At 40.5% G+C, this 18166-nt stretch overlaps 1 protein-coding gene across 11 annotated transcripts in view; it reads right to left on the reverse strand.

Annotated features, from left to right (window-relative positions):
* BTRC (beta-transducin repeat containing E3 ubiquitin protein ligase) overlaps positions 1–18166 on the reverse strand; it is a 115448-nt gene that overhangs the window by 37874 nt on the left and 59408 nt on the right. For all 11 annotated transcript variants that reach the window (XM_038141746.1, XM_038141741.1, XM_038141751.1 and 8 more), the window contains one exon: positions 16447–16536. In XM_038141746.1, the coding sequence (XP_037997674.1) occupies positions 16447–16536 (90 nt within the window). The remainder of the gene's footprint in view (positions 1–16446; positions 16537–18166) is intronic.

The following is an 18166-nucleotide window of genomic DNA, read 5'->3' on the forward strand; positions in this document are numbered from 1 at the left end:
AAGGACCATTTAATTTGTCCTAATAAAACAAAGCGGGTATGACAGCTCTCGAAAACTATATGTGGATAAACATCAAAAATGGAACAAGAACTATTAAAACAAAAGGAAGAAACAAAGAACCAGTGGTACAATCTCTCCATGAATAAACTAGCTTGGAAACTCCAGCTGGGGATTTCCAGACATTAAAACAACTGGGTTCTGGAAAAATCCTCTGATGGAAACAGTGGAAAAAAAGACTCCAGACCAGACCTTAACTGATGCTGAGATGAAACTCTGCAAGTTCAATAAAGGGACAAAGTAGTATCTACAAGACAAGAGGCTGGAACCAGTGACCTGCAAGGTCCCAGAAGGTGGAATCACAGAGTCATGGAGGTCGGAAAATACCTACCTCCAAGATCATCAAGTCTATCTGTTAACATTGCCAAGTCCACCACAAAACTAAATGCCACATATACAAGCCTTTTGAATACCTCCAGGTCTGTGGTTCAGCTTGCCTGGGCAGCTTGTTCCAATGCTCCATAAAACTTTCAGTGAAAAATGTTTTTATAACAGCCAATCTAAACCTTCCCTGCACAACTCGAGACCATTTCCTCTTGTCCTGTTGCTTGTTACCTGGGAGAAGAGGCTAACTCTCATTTTTTACACCCTCCTCTCAGGCAGTTGTAGAGAACAATAAGGTGCCCCTGAGCCTCCTTTTCTCCAGGCTTAACACCCCCAGCTCCCTCAGCCACTCCTCATATGACCTGGGCTCCAGACCCTTCACCAGCTCTGCTGCCCTTCTCTGGACTCGCTCCAGCACCTCAATATTTTTCTTGTAGCAAGGGGTCCAAAACTGAACATGGGCTTTGAGGTGCAGCCTCACCAGTTCTGAGTACAGGGGGATGATCAGTGTCCTGGTCCTGCCAGACACACTATTTCTGATACAAGCCAGGATGCCACTGGCCTTCCTGGCCACCAGGGCAACCGCTGGCTCACGATCAGCTGCTGTTGACCAGTATCCACAGGTCCTTTTCTGCTGGGCAGTTTCAGCCATGCTGCCCCAGCCTGCAGCTCTGTGTGGGGTTGTTGTGATCCAAGTGCAGGACCTGGCACTCCACTTTCCTGATTCTCATAGTTGGCCTTGGTACATTGATCCAGCCACTCACAGATCCAGAGATCCCTCTGCAGAGTCTTCCTACCTTCAAGCATATCAACACTCCACCCAATTGAGTGTCATCAGTAAATTTACTGAGGGTACACTCAATTCCCTTGTCCATACTGTTAATGAAGACACTAAAGAGAACTGGCCCCAGTACTGAGCCCTGGGGAGCACTACTGATAACTGGTGACCAGCTGCATTTGACTCCGTTCACCACCACTCTTTGGGCTTGGCCAGTTTCTCCAGGAGAATGCTGCAGCACATGACATCAAATGCTTTACTGAAGTCTGGGTAGACACATTCACAGCCCTTCCCTTACCACAGATCAGGTTGGACAAGCAGGACTTGCCCCTCACAGCCCACGCTGACTGGGCCTGATCACCTGTTTGTCCCATATGTGCCCCATGATGGCACTGAAGATGATCTGTTCCACGACCTTCCCCAGCACCGAGGTCAGACTGATGTGCTTGTAGCTCCCTGGATCCTCTTCCAGCCCTTCTGTTGTAACAAGGTTGGTAATGTCTTGTTCTGCAAGAGACATTCATCACTTCACAGCTCAGAGCAAACCTGAAAAGGCACAGATGCAAACTTGCTGATTGTCAGCTAAGCAAGCTGACTTTGAATGAGCAGAGAACACTGATGGGACTGTGCACTCCATTTTGTTAATACACAAAGATGGGGCTTCATTCCTCTCTCATGAATGACTGGAAGAGCTGCCAATTTTCAGTCTGGCACGTGCCCAGTGAGCTTGAGCGTATCTGAGATTTATGAAATGTACAATCTACACCTTTCCACCATGTGCTGAACTGCTGAGTTGCACATGACACACAGGAACAGTACCTATTTTGGTGAGGTTTTATCCATCACTCTTGCCTCCAGGAAACTCCCAGGTAACTTCAGATTGCCCTGAGGCCATATTCACTGCGCTTGTCACTGCTTTCACAGGATATCCCTCATGGTGCCTGATACATTTGTAATAAATGTAATACATGGGAACAGAGAATATCTCTTTTCATACCTTCACTGCCTCCAGGTAAACTCTCACAGGATCTGGGACAAACCTTTAAGTTCTTCATTCATGTGATGTCTGGATGTCAGATGAAGATCCAGATGTGAGTAATGCAAGTGACCTTAGAGTCCCTGATATGGAGGCACTTTTGCTGGAGGAGTTGCCTTCAAGTCACTTACTGGGAAGATTCGGCCAAGATCTGCTGGGCAGCAAGATGCTGCAACTATGAACTCCATTTTCTCCAGGGCCAATTGTCTACTGCTTCCACAATTAGAAGAAAAGTTACATGACTTATTTCAATATTGTTGCTGTCTTGTGCCTTTAACTGCTCAGTTACATGGGTACACACTGCAGTGGCTATCTGAACGCTCCTGAGATTGCAAAGAGCAAAAACTCAAGACTCAGGTGCCAGCTGGATCCCAGTATGACTCCAAATCAACTCTTACAACCATCAGAACCTGTCCTGCTAGTTGACAGTGATTTACTTTGAGAGAATGGAGATGGAGGCAAGTGTTGACCTCCACACAAACCATTTATGTTGAGTCACTTCAGGTCCCTAAGGTGAAAAGTTCTTTAGTGCAGTATAAGGAAACTCTGAAAGAAAATGTGTCTCCACCTGAGGACAGGATTTGAAGCATGTTGATCTGATTTTTCATATTAGAAAGGATTCCACCTGCTAGTACTTGATCCAAAGCTACTATGGTAATAAGTGCCCAGAAATAAAGGTAATTACATATTTGGAAGTAAATTGAGGGCAAGACATCAGGTTCTCCTATGAGAACTGCTTTACTCTATTAAGCATTACTGTAGGATACGAGACTGCAGACTCAACAGGGCAGCTTCCATTTCCCAAGTGATAACTTATCTATGCAATGCATAAATTCACATTTCTCTGACCCATCTTCATGGGAACTAGAAGATATATTTCAGGAACTAGTACTTTAAAACATGCAATAATTTCATTAGTACAGCTAAGGTTTTATAATCTCTTTAAAGACAAATTACATTCTGGAACAGTTAATAAGTAACTGTTTATCTAACAAAAACTAACTAGTTTTGTTAACAAAAACAGTTTAGCTAACAAAAAAACCTTAGTAAGTAAACTTACAAAGTTATTTCTCTTAAAATAAATGTTATCCTTGTGTTTTAAAGTTATTAATAAAATGAGTTTAACATACTTACACTTTATTGAACAGATACTATGTTTCACTACCCAAGAAATAAAATTACTATTACTATTACTACATATTGACTCATGCTGCCTCTATGAGAAGGGACAGTTAAAAATCAAGTTAAAATTTTGAATCTCAAATTTTAAGGTGTTTCACCTATAATAAATACCCCTGCATTAAGAAAAGAAAGATTTCTGTGGAAGAGTATTACTATATGTAAAAGAGTATAAAGAAGAGTATTACTAATATAGCTACAAAAACAACACCAAGCCTTTTGACATATGAAATTTGCTATTACTTTTCAACATACAAAAGTCAGGCTAAATTGAGTCTGAAAACTGTAACTCTGTTTAACACAGTTTTTATAGAAAATTTTAAAAAGTGAGGAATTTAAAAAAACTGTTGCTGATATTCTGTCAACAGCTAGTAGACAGTTTGCTAGCCCTCAGACAGCAAAGAAAGAAATTTTTTTTGGATTAGGTAAAATATAGACTCGACCAAGAAATTCAACACTGATAAAAACATACACTTGCAAAACCCAGCCAAGAGCTAGAATGAATTCTTTTACTAGGTTAAAAAAGAATTAATATTGGCTCTATGTTCATTTTAACATATATACAAACATTAACAATCCCAAGGCTGCCTATTAGTTCACAAATGGCATATTTACAGTATTTATGATATTATACCCCATGTTGGGACATCCCATTACAGAGTCACGGTGGTAAGCTCCATACTTAAGGTGGATTTTGCAACACATTGCATCTTTCCAGTTATACTCCTGCAGTATGATTACTTTGGGGCAAGAATTTACCACTTGGTTTCTGCCCACAGGGGAATCTCTTTGGAAGCTGATGAACTGATTTAAGCAGCTGTGGAATAATTTACTGGGTCTTGAGTTTTATTAAAGGAGAACAAAAAGCGTTGAGAGCTTTTGGTGTTTTATGCCACAAGAAGAATGCTTGGCTTAGTAACTGTCCACTTTCTCTTTGACTTTCCTTTTGCCTCCCACAAGGATCATATTTGACTGCCATTAGAATACAACCATTGGTTAAGTTCATCTTTCCCAAGATGCATGTCTAACACAGCCCTTCAAAAAGGTACATGGTCCTGGGGACACAGAAGATGCCACAACAACAGAGCCCAAATCAACATTAGGTATAAATAAACAAAAACAGTATTTAAATACAAAACATGCTTCAACTGATACCACATTTCTAGATTCCCAAATGTCGAATGAGGAAATGTTAAGCAGCATTATCCTTCTACAGATGAAAGAACTGAGACAGAAAAGCAGAATATGGAGAAGACAAAAGATATCTCAAAATCTGGTGTTATAATTCCTCATCTAATATTCCTCCTGTGAGACCTCATTGCTTACTATAAATAAACTATTTCCTTCCTAAATTTCAGTTGTAAAATAACTTTTGAACTTCTCTGCAAAAAAGGTATGCTGTGAGTCCAACACTCATCCCAAGAAACACTGGAAGGATTAATTAAGGTTTGTGAAGCTGAAAGTGTAGGGGAAACCCCCAGGAGGCAGTCCTTATTTCCATATTCTGACCAGGACTTGAAAGGCATGCAATAAATACAGCCTGGGGCACAGAACAAGCAATACGAATAAAATAAAATATTGAACAGCTGTTTGTTAAGTGAATACAGTTCATCCCACACACAATTTTTTTTTTTCTGCCTTAGGCTGCAGGGAGTGGGAGGCTGAAATAAAATGTTACTTTGAAGGGTTAAATAGTGAAAAAGTTATAGAAAATTGGAACTGCTTCTTACAAATGAAAACATTAAGACAACCTTTAAAAGCAGAACTGCAAGTCCCACTTATTATTATATTAGAAATACAACTGGTAAGATGGTACAAAAAGCCTATGTTTTACCAGGTTAACTTCTGTGTGGAGATGCAGCGTCTTTTGGCTTATAAAAGCTATGTGGACACCACCAAAATCATACAAAGCCCTCATTTTATAAAGAGGGGCGAGAAGAAAAGATTATATAGCTCTTCTAAAACTTGGAACATCCCAAATACTACAGTAGCAAAGATGGTGAGATCTGCCTGGAACTGAACCCCAAAGGAGCCAACCTGACCCAGAGCAGCTTTCCTCCCCAGCTCACGAAGCTGCCGGTGGGTGTGAGCTCACAAGTCACCCAACCAGCCTGTAGGGCCTGCCGGGTGCAGGGCGCTGCCTTTTGCCTCCTCCTGCAAACTGACAAGAGTTTATTTGCTTTTCAGCACCAGAAAGTGGAACACCTAAAAGTAAACAGAGCCTGTGTTCTGACTGGAGTAATGAAAGGAAAGCAGCACAGTTGCTGTGCACAGTGTGATGAAGCCTCACTCTTCTACCACTACAACTTCTTTGGGTATTACGGCGAAGGAGAAAAGAATTGCCTGAAAAGAACAACACAGAGAGCAAGGAAGAAGAACAGGAACTGTGGTAATCAGAAGTAGCTGCGTTCCCACTGCAAACATAAATATTATTTTCTAACATTTCTTATTTTCCTTTCCAGAAATTGCTCTGTAATATCACTTTCCCTCCCCCATATTATTTTTCTCCCTTTACAAAAATAAAGATTTTCCTAAGACTGGTATTCAGAACTGACAGCCATTAACTCCAGTATCTGTTTTTAGAATGCACTTGGGAAAACTGCGATTTTCTCAAACCACCAAGAAAAAAAATCAAGTCAATTTTAGCAATTACAGCAGTCAAATATTTTTAATTATAATTTCTTGTTGTTAAGTGAATAAACAAAAAATACTGGGGCAAAAAAACACATTGGAAAAAAACCAACAAAAAGGAGCATTAGGAAATCAACCCAGTATTTGATGTCTCCTCTTTTTTTTGCTGCTGAAAGCCACATGGCACACAGTATTTTTAACTGAGGAGTCTTGTTTCAAATATATGCTGAGGAATCTTATTTCAAACATATACTAAATAAGGAGAGGAGTATTAAAACAGGCAGTCCCTTACTCTAATTTTATCCATCTCCCTCCTCTTCTTTCCTTGATGCAGTGAAACTTTAACACCAAACCCTGTCTCGCTCTCTCTCTCTCCTTTTTGTAAACAGTGATCAACATTTTCCTAAATGACCCCTGAAACGACCTACTTCGAAACTACTCATTAGTAACAGCCACGTTTGCAATATTAACCTGGATGTGGCTGTTTATTAAGATCTTTTAAGGGGGTTAGAATGAAGACACACTGCTGGTGTACAGGGAGCACAGAAGGGGTAATTTAAAACCCATGTTTTTCCTCCCCCTCACCGAAAACATGCCCAACATTGTGCAGCTGTGCTGCCAGCTTCATCACTCCCTCCATCTCCACTCTTGCTAATTAAAAGGTTGATCACAGAACAATGCTCTTCTCATTAATTTCAGCTTTCTGATTGGGCAGGATTCCCACTCGCTCCGCCTGATCTTTTCCACACTGCTGAAGTTAATGTGACAGGAGCCCGAAGATGGATTACCCGCTGCCATATTGCCCATCACCTCCAATCAGCAGCTATCGGGGTAAACTGATTGTTCTAATTTGCTCTCATTATTTTTACAATATCAGGAGAAAATAACGCACACAGCTCACTGTCAAAGCCGTGAAAATCAGCCATTAGTTAAACCCAGACACTGAGTGGCTTTATTAGAAGCACTACAGTTTATTGATTCAGCTTCAGTAAACTAAGATAATACCTGTCCTCTTTAAACACACTTTTTAAGGTGCACTTATGTAGCAAGAAAATATTTATTAGGATACTTTTGGAAATGCTCGCTGTCTCAGCCTGTTATCTTGATACGCTGGCAGACAACAAAGATTAAGAACAATGGAAGCTTGACTTCCACATAGAGAAGGGCAAAATATGCAGCATTATCTGCACGGCAGCCTGCGTGCTCGTCTCAGCTACTCTTCTACAGTTTAAATAAAAATCATCTCAGGACTAGCATGGCAGGTAAATATGTAAATACACCCCATAATCACACAAAATACAGTACTACCATAAAGGCAGACATGGTACAGGCATGGTTACGTGAGCTCTATGTACAAGGTCAGTGATTTAGTATTGGGTTTGGTTTTCTGTTGGGTTTTTTTGGCTAAGCAAAAGAACCTGCATAGCCCAGCGTCAAAACACGGGGTCTGAGAGAAGAAGGTCCAAGTAAGAGAAACTTATTTGTATGGCTGGGAGCTACTTTTTACCCTACCTAAAGGCATTACACTGCCACAATTTGGGAACACATTCAGAAATGTCACTCCACACTAAAGCCTGACAGGATCCCAGAGCTAAGAAATGAATAAAGTATTAGCAGTACGAAGTCAGGAATTTTTACACCACAGCACTGTTTAAAAAATGCGGAAAATTCTGGACCTGTGACTGTCTCTATGTTGTATATAAAGGGTCCTACATTATTTTGCCTGTTGCCTATCTGCATCTTAGTGAAGGGAAATGCTAAATAATGGGATTAACAGAACTATGATACCTTAAATCTTGCTAAACATAAACCCTTAACTGGTGTCTACGATGCTCTAACTGGCAATGTACTCCAAGAGTGACAGGCAGAGCACAGCAGACTGATTTTACTTTTAAATAATATCTAAATTAGATTAGTTCTTTGTGTAGATCTGCATGAACCAGAGGGGACATTCATCATTGTGCCAAAAAAGTTAAATTCACTGGGGTACACTCAAAGTGAATGGTTCTAGACCTACATTTTATCTCTCAGATGCATCATCAAGATGCGGTGCCAATATGCATGAAGCCAGCTAGGAGCTGCAAGAAAGACAACGGGAGAGTAACTGGATAGTAGAAAAGGTTTAATTTTTTCCTTTGTCGATTATGAATTGCTTGGGACAAGATCTGTGGTTTCTCTGTCTTGTAAGCACAGAGCATCCCTATCAAGAATTGAGCTTCTTTTTTAATATTTAAATGGCTTAAACATGAAGAAGGGTATTCTCCTCCCTCCTCCCCCAAACTAGATGCAATTCTAGTTCCCCCTCCTCCTTCTGATGCAATTTAAAATGCCACAATTTTCATTACTGCTTTTTAATATTTTTAAATCCTCATCAGCTAGAGCCTTGTGTTTGGGGTTTGATTTTTTCTTCCTCACAGAAAAGCCACCTCTCAGCTTTGTTTGGTATCTCTTTTGACCCTTGCTAATGGTGTTCTCTTGGAGGGGCGTGCCATGCTTTTCCTCTTAAAATTCCTGCACTGAAAGACTGCACCACACCACACTCCACAAAACGTGCTGATGGCACAAATTACAAGCCCCCAGCCGAACACTCCAGCCCCCACCATTCGGGCAGATTTATGTGGGCTCTTGCCGACGTTATTACAAGTCAGAGTTTATTGGGAAATTGTTACATTATGCGGAGTGTCTAACAAATTGCTTATGCTGCTATAATTGGATTACAACAGCCGCTTGCTCCCACCGGTAAGATTAGGCAAGTAGGACTCCTGCCGATCTCTGAGCGTTAGCAGTAATTTTATTTGCCTTGCCTCTCTCTTTCCTAACAACATGCCTCTTTCCCTGCCAGCTGTCTGCTGAAAAGGCACAGGCTTGTTCCTTGGCCCTAACAATGCAATTACAGCCCTGCAGATCGCACTGTTTGTGCATTAAGTACAGAGCCAAAACGAGGCGAATTGATCGTTTGACTTTTGGAGGAGCCATGTGATCTCTGCGTGCGGGTGATCCGGCATGCACCAGTGGGCAGTGCTGCAGTGCGCGCCTCACGATGAACCCGCTCCTCGCCACCTCCCCTCCCCTGCCCGCTCCAAGAGCAAAGATGCGGGAGCCCACCCCACCTTAATCCCCATCAGGCTATAAAAACAGCCTCATTTTTGGGTGCTGTCTTGCTAGGCTGAACTCAGAACTCACTTCTGCAATGTGATACTTGGCCACATCAGTGGCTTCCCTGCAGTGGGTGACACTAGGAAACTGTCATTACAGCATTTCCTACCACAAGCTTCAGCACAAGAATTGGACATATTTTCAAACAACTTTTTTAATTCTTGTATTTGGAAAATACTAAAAAAACATCTAATGTCACATATTCTGTACCATAATGTCATGTATTCTGTACCATCTGAGGGTGCTGTCACTGCAGCACTCTTAAAAAGCAATGCTTCCCATGTCTGCCACCATTTATCACCAAAGCCACCGATGACTTGGATTCCAAACTGTTTCACATTCCCAGCATGAAGGATCCTAAACTACTTTGTAAATGCAAGTCCAGATTGGTTGTAACACTGATCCTGGCAAACACTTCTTACAAGCTTGATGTGAAGGATCTGGAATGAAGACCTCAAGGCTGTAATTCTTTATGCAGAGTACCCATCACCAAACCAGCAAACACACAGCAAGGAACAACAGCATGTGATACTACACATAATATAGTCGCAGAGGAATTTTGACTAAGGATGCCAGGTCAAGTTCTACATTTTGCAAGACTTCTATTACATCTTCACTGTCTGTACACTGAGAGGATTCCAAGATGGTTTCACTTAGAAGAGACCCCTGGAGTTCTCCAGCTCAGCCTCCTGCTCAAAGCAGGGTGCTGTATGAGGTCAGATCAAGTAGCTCACGGCTTCATTTAGCCTGGTCTTGTAAACCTCCAAGGATGGAGGCTGCAGACCCTCCACAAGTAACCTGCTCCAGCTTGACTGTCATCACCACAAGAAAACTCTTCCTTGAAACCACTCAAACATGAGATGGAGTTTCTAATATCTGTGGGGGCACCTTCCAGTACTTACTGAACTCAATCTGAAATGTAATGCAATTTGCCTTATCAAGATTCCAAACTATGGGGTCCAAATTGTAGAAACATCTCCACTGAGCTGACCAAACTTTGAAAATGATTCTTCATAGCAAGATTTTGCCTATCCCCTGCCTGACCATCCTTATTGCAGAGCCTGGAGAACTGATCTCCATAATATGCTTAAGAGACCCTCAGTTACAAAGCAATGTATGAGTTAGCTTTTATATTGCCATTTCTTCAAATTCTCTGCATTAAAAAAAAAAAACCCAAGTGTAATTCTTTTTTAATTTGTGGTTTCATTGACATGCAAAGTCATTTTGGGTGGCAAGAGAAGCAGAAACGACAACCCCTCCACAATGTTTGCGTAACTGAAGACTAAAGAAGTCTGTTTACACATAGTTTAACACTCAAAAGAAACTCTGAACAGCTGAAATGCCTTATAAATAGCTCAGACCCAGAGGAAGTGCAAACGTCTGCATTGTGAATTGTAGATCTTAATTACAGACAATGGCTGGTACAGCAAGTAGCACAGAAAAAAAAAAGTGAAACAGTTGCACTGTTCATGGTTGGCAATAATTCTTCAGGAAAATATTTACTATCAATCAGTTATGAGAAAAGGGACTCTGTGCTCATAAAACAGCACGTTGCTTCTCATACCAGGACCATTTTGCTTCAGCATAATCTGAATTTAAACAGCTTGTTTCCTGCGGATATAATTTTGGAAATAAATAAAACAAGTCTATCAAAATCTGGAGAATGTGTATGGTGGGGTGGAGTGGGGGGAGCAGGAATATCACATTTCTTTCTCCATCATTTGCAAAGAGGTTATTAGACCAAGATGAAGCTAAAGCATAAAGATTGTCTTGACCCAAAAAAAGATAGATGAACTACCAAGGAAGATAAAAGTAGTCATATTTGTGACATGAAAATCATCATTAAGGCAAAGCTTTTAGATAAGACTCCGATGCCATTTTCTACTTCTGCTGTCTGAGAATTCCCTTTCAAAGCACCTTTTTCGTGTTAAGTACTCCTAGCAATGTCCCTGCAATGCCTGCCATTCACACAATTCTCATTACAGAGAGAATACCTCCAACAGAAGGGTAGAACGACATGCTTACATCTCTACCAGCCAGTGGCTGAGGTGGTGTTTATCCAGTTTGCAACAACCTCAGTCCCTCCCAGAGAAAGGTATATCCAAGACACAGTAGAGGATACTTGACTGAGGGATTTGGGGCTGGAAGCACGTCCACTGACAGTCCCTCTGCACCATTATATACAAGTTAACATACTTTCTTATTAAAACAGTAGAACAAATATCTGGAAACTGAATGCTGCTGGTCAAGTAATATTTGTTCAGGATTAAATTGCTCTAATTTCAATCTCAGGGACTGGAAAGGCTTCAAAAGCACTAGAAAACTATGCATTATCTGAAGATGTACTGACTCAGTGGTATATCACAGCAGAACTCTGAGCTGGTAGTGCTATTCATGCAAAGTAAATGCAGACACACACTCTGGAAAAAAAGAGCCATCAATCTGTGACATAAAGGGACTTGAGAGTACAAGAGGGACATCTTCAGATCAATTTGTCCTACTGCCAACTGGAACATCCAGCCTGGAACCCTAAACGCTTCTTTATTAAAGAGTGCTTGTGGCTGCTCCTTTAAATTCATATAAAAATTCCAGACAATGTTATTATTGTGCAGACTATGTTTGTTCTAAAAATTCAAAAGTAGCGATGCAGAAAGAACTGACAAAGGAAAGAAGATTTCAATTACCAGCCACTTCCACCACTCCTTGCTTTAGCTGAATCACCCTTGAGTGTAAATGTGTAGCTATAGCTAAATAATAAGATGCATCTTTGAAAGGAAATTTCACATAGCATGCTGGAAGCGCCAAGGCCTGTTCTGTGTTTCCAGAATTAAGCACAACAGAGCTCTGTCCCACCTTTAGAAGTATGATGAACAGCAAAGATTCCCAGAAAAACAGAAAATGCTTAAAAGACAAGACCAGCTATCACTGGTAGGACCAGTTATGTGAGTAGCAAGCAGTGGTCTGAAAAAGAGGTCTGATTTTTCAAGAGTGGTATGCATGACTATATTTTTCTTCTTCCAATTTTACTTAGATCAAGGTAGAGGCAGAGCACCTCTCCCAGCTGCTGCTGCTGAGTTCTCAGCTAAGTAGAAACCTGGGGATGCTGCATGCCATTTTGAAGGTGTCTCATCAGTGCCGTCTCTTGAAGGGATGCCATAGGGTGCCTGTCTCTGGCACAAGTAGGAAAGAATTCAAAGTGCAAAATGAAACTGAGAATGCTCCTTTGTACAGGAGATACAGATGAACTGGAACCAACTGCAGGAGTTAACAAACAGTAAGACCTATCTAATGAATGAAAAAATGGGTACTGACTGAAGAACTCTGAGATCAGCTATACACCCATCTCCTGTTGGGAAAGGAAAGAGCACTTGGAATCTAAAGGGTATTTCTAGGATCCAGGGAAATGCAGAATCTAACAAACTCAAAGCAAACAGCAAAACTCAGACCTAACACACCACATAAAGGTGTGAAAAGGCAAGACCTGTGTTTGAAAACAGGACTGCATACAATCCATCCAAGCAAATACTCAGCCAAGGAGACTGGAGACACACCAGAGCATCCCTCACCACACATCAGACAGAAAGTGTGAAGGTCACCACAGAAAGATTTCCTGGGTACAGAACAGACGAGAAACTTGTTTGCACACCCAGGAGCATCAAAAGAATCCTAGTGACATACCAGATGCCAGGGGACTTTTAACTATGTCCCTCTCTAATTGAGGATGAAGCACACACCAACACCATTATCTGCCTGAAGATACTGGCTTACAAAATATGGAACAAACAATAGGAACAGATGCTCATTTGGCCAGATTTCAATAAGCCTCATTAAAATCAAACACCCTGTCCTTGGAGCCCAGGTTCATGCTACATTTCTACCTTATTTAAGCACCTAGCACCAATTCCTGAGGAAGTTGTCCACTTGTGGTTGCACACCAGTAGTATCATTAAAAGAAACCCTCTTGCAGAGATTTTTTGGTATCTAAAGAAACAAAAAGAAGGAGTTACTATATATATGCCTGTGTGTGTACACACACATGTAAAAACACAATTAGAGATTGCATTTACTTTTAAAAGACATTAGCTTGAATATACATCAGATTTGTTGACCACTCAAAGGCAATGGGCAAAAATATGCCAAAAAACAACAGAAAAACTCTGGCACATGCAAGAGAAATGATGTCACAGATCACACATGGGAAATCTATGCATCACAATGTATAATTTTTAATTTAAGATCACAGCTATCCAGTCAAAACATCCACACACTTGAAACAATTTCCTAATCTCATTGTTCGTTTTTACCCAAACAGGTCCAAGTCCTATCAAGGGAGTTTAAGAGGACAAATACCAGAAAAGAAGGGCTAAGAACAAGACAAAAAGATTCATCAGAATATTATATTCTAGCTTTATTTTAAAATGTCTGAATAAAACAATTGAATTCATGGATTTGCAAAAGGCATTGAGCACCTGGCTGCAGAGTCAGCACGACACTGTACACAAAACCAGACAGACAAGGTTTCCTAACAAACACAAACTTCCTTCAGTGATCACAATACTGTGACCCAATGCTGCTTTCCACACCGGAATACGTGAATCTGGTTTTTCCCCCTCCTGTTTTAGGAAGAATGCTAGCTGTTAGGTTGGTAGTTTACACTGGATGTCCTGTACAGAAGCACTTGTTCACAAGAGAGTGCTCCAGTCTGAGAGAAGACACCTCAATATTGATATGTGTGGCCTCAAGGCAACTGCATTTCATTCTTTGAACAAACTTTTATAAATGTCAAGCACACAATCAGCAAATGCCTTTAATACAATCTTAACAGAGCACGATTATCTTTTCTGCAAGAAGGTGCAGAATCAGAAATTTATTTTTCAGAAAAACCATCATTTCTTGCAGACTGACTGACACATCTGACAAGCAGCTGATAATGCAGACGGTGGATCCCAGTCAGGGCTGATACTGCACTGCAGAATCAGAAAAAATACATAATGATTTCCAAAGTAACCCCTTCTGTGTTTCACTGCAAGTTAAAAAAAAAAATGAACCCCCTACATTTGGAAAAGTGCTGCAGATAATGAAAACTGCAGCACCTTCCAGTATTCACCTCCCTGACAAAACATTTTGAAGTCCAAGGTTATAAAATGCATCAATCATGGAGGATAAAACTCGCTGTGTGCATGTAGTAGGAGAAGGCCCCTTGACTCCCTAAATCCCATTTAAGCCCTCCACCTAGGGAAATTTAACAGGTGTGCCATTTGCCTATGCCATCACTGAACCATCTGCATTTAGATAGCTGGATTTATAAATGCTTTGAAACTTCTGGAATTCGAAAGACAAGCTTTCTGTGAACTGACTTCATTTGGTTTGTAGATAGGAAGGCAAAGCAAAGGAGTACAACAGCCAGGCAAGCTAATACTAGAGGAATTATACCCCCAGAAAAGTCCTTATGTTTTTTTAGAGAAAGATATAGATATAGATATGTGTGTGTATATACATATATATATATATATATATATATATATATATATATATATATATGTATATGTATATGTATGTATGCATATATATGTATGTTTATATATGGTTTTCCATACTTATATGATGGCAGACTGCCCAAGAGTATATATACATATATATTGCCCTACAGCATATAGAGACATGATACTTAAAAAACATACACTTTTTATCTCCAGGATGATGTCTCAAATTCATCCTCAATAGCATGAAACAAGTCTTGCTGTTCTTGCCTTGAGCCCTACCCACACCTCTCATTACAAACCTGCTGAAAACATAACTTTTGGAGAGCTTATTAGTTAGGACATGAAGTTGTTAAAATATGTGATTTTATTTAGAAGAGGCACCACCTAAATTAGCAGTACTTCTTGCACACCCTTGCTCCTTAGAGAGGCAATCAGGTCAAACAGGACACTGTAGAGCAGATGGGGTTGAATGGGTTTACTCCCCGAGCTTGCTGTGAGCTGCTTTATGGCACTGGAACAATGCTCTATGATGAGACAACTCAGCCAGAGTTGCTCTGCTTAAAGAGTTTCACCTAGTCTGTATCATAAAGCACCTTAGGAAACAGTGTGCAAGACCAGTCATGTTAAGAAGGGAAGCGCTGGTATCAAACTTTGTACCAGGACTTTGTACCAGAACTGGTAGCTTCTCTCAGAAGTGCTTCTCCAGTGGAAGGTAACTGGCATGTCAAGCACAGTTTATGAGTGCTAAGCTACTCACAACCACCACCACAAACTTCTATGGTAGCCAATTCCCTGACAAGAGTCAAAAGTAATGGGACATCCAAATTTCACCAGCAAAACCCCAGCAAAGATTTAGCTGGGAAATTATCTTAAAGGTCAGTACAAAAGTGGCCCCTGAAGGGACAAGGCACCTTTAACAACCAATCAAAGTATGAAAGAAATGGACTTCAAGAAGATCAAGGAATAATAACTGAAAGAGAAAACAGGCTTTTGAGTGGTCAGGTTTGTGGTGACAGAGGAGCAACAAAATGCCAGCTGGTTTCAGTAACAGATGGCTGCATACACTGATCTGTCCTGCATGCCCATTCTAAACTTCCTTTCAGTGGAAATAAAAGCTTATACAAGACTAAATGCATCCTTCATGCAGCCTTTCCACACATCATCATGGTTCAAATGTCCTCCATTCACAATATGACCAAGCTGTACATTTTTTTACTCTAGTTATGCTGAATTCTAAGAAAAGAGGGTGGCTAATGGCACCTCATCTTTTCCAATCACATCTACCTTAATTGTCAAGAAATTACTTTTCTGTGACAGGCTAATAAATTCATTTTCTTACCATTCTGACTGTAGTATCTCCCTTGTCCCTTTCCTTTAAGTACAGTGTTCACTGTATTTTAATTGGAAAGTCTTTTTGCACCTCCCTTCTGGTAGCTAAGAAAGGGAACCATGATACACAGCGCTCTCATGCAGTATTTCTAATATATATCTGGACATTTGTCATTTTAAGTTGCCACAGCTAATTACATGGCCGGCACAGGTCATCCCACTGGAAAAGCCTATTACTTGTATGGCAGAATGAACCCTTCAATCCTACATAGCTCGGGACTCAAGTAATCATTTCTAGCAGAGAAAAACAGCAAAACAAGATCCTACACTGAAGGACAGAAAAGCCTACCCAAAATACTTACTCTTTGTTTAAATATTACTCCTAACTGTAGCATTTAACAGGAACTTTTCGTTGACTAACAATGAACGATTTGCCAAAAATCCCTCAAAACCAAAGCCGTTCTCTTACTTACTTTGGCCACACAATTTTCAGTCTTCATAGCAGTGCTTCCTAGACATACTGTTTCCTGGTTTAAGCACAGTCTGGCACAGCTGTTGTAGGTCTGCAGAAAGATTAAAATGGTTATGAATAGAAGAACACAATTTTCTTTCAGGCACCACATTTTTGGCAGAGGAACCTACACTAACTCTACTACTCTACTACATTTCCTTTTTCTAAGATGTAAATGTTTCAAACCAAAATAAACTAGTTTATAGCAAAAGTCTATGTTCAGGGCATGCACATCCTCTGAGAAGCCATGTACAATTTTACAGTACGGAAATACAAAGATTTTTCTTCTCTGTTCTTTTGAAAATGGAAAAAAAAAATCTCAGTTTTCGTTCTTTCACAAAATGCTGCATAATGCAACAATTAAAGCAAGGTGACTTCTACACACTAGTTATCAGAGAGTATGCCAAATGTGAATAAACATCAGAATCTGACTTTATCAGAATATAAAATGTAAAATACACGGGACACAAAGAAGGTTATAATCAGAAGGGAGCAAATGCAGACCATATTTCATTGTTGTATTTAATCTTCTCAATTATGTAAAGCTTTTAAATTTTTTTTAAAGTAGAATGTCTTTTTTCTTTAATGCTGTCCTGCCCAAGTGATCCCAAACTGGGGATGCAGACTTCAGAATCTTTGCAAAACACATCACTTGTAGTCTCTCCCTTTTGAAGGAAGTGTATGAAAAATACTTACAAAGTGGGCTTAAAATTATAATTTGGTTGACTTGGCTGTTTAAACTAGTATGCCTGAAGAACTCAGGAGCTTCTAACAGAGGCTCTCCTCCTCACCCCCAGCACCTTTGCATCTAAGAGCTTCAGTATGGGATTAATACACCAGCCACCATTTACAGAAAAACGTTCCCATGCAAAAGTGGCGGCTCAAAAGCAAGCACCAACTTGATTTGTTTCAAGAGTAGAAAGTGGACCACAGAGAAGATGTGGCCACCTCAAAAAGTTGTGTGGGGAAACCCCAAGAAAGATGCTGAAAAATAATGAAATTAAACTTGTTACAAAGATATTTTCAAGATCACTAAGTAAAGCATACTAACATTCATTATATTTTAGATTGCCTTAATGGGAGGATGCCCAAAGACTTGTAGTGAACTGCCTGTCAGTTATCTCCCTGTAATAATCACTGGCAATCTCTGGAGATATTTTTTTTAGGGCTTGCTACGATTTCCATTTGCTTAATTTGAAATTACTTCAACCCCAAACCTGCTATAGGTTACTAAACCTGTGGACAATACTGGCATGATAAGGGCTCCGAAACTTCTCCCTCTGCCCCGAAGCTCCATCACCAGAGCCAGATTCCCTCAGTGCCAAGAACCAAACAACAATCTCCCTCTCTTGCCCCTCTGCCAGAGGCCTGACTCTGTGCAAAATGTTGTCAGCAGCAACACAAAAACTGGGAGAGGAGCTTGGCAAAGGATGTCAGAGGTGAGAATGCAAAGAGATTAAAAGGGGTTTATGTTGAGCGATAGGAGGTGTGCCCACAAAGCCAGTGCTCCCAACAGCCCCCAGCTCAGGTAAGCACCAACTAAAGGGCACTGAGTGTTCACAATCAGTTTATAACATACACTTAAGTTCTTATGATCCTCATGAAACATTACTTACTGCACACCATGGGAAATCAGTATACTGGCTTAGGTGGATCTGTACTGGACCAGCACAGTACAAACA

This window comes from Motacilla alba, chromosome 6 (genome assembly GCF_015832195.1).
Source record: "Motacilla alba alba isolate MOTALB_02 chromosome 6, Motacilla_alba_V1.0_pri, whole genome shotgun sequence".
Taxonomy (NCBI): domain Eukaryota; kingdom Metazoa; phylum Chordata; class Aves; order Passeriformes; family Motacillidae; genus Motacilla; species Motacilla alba.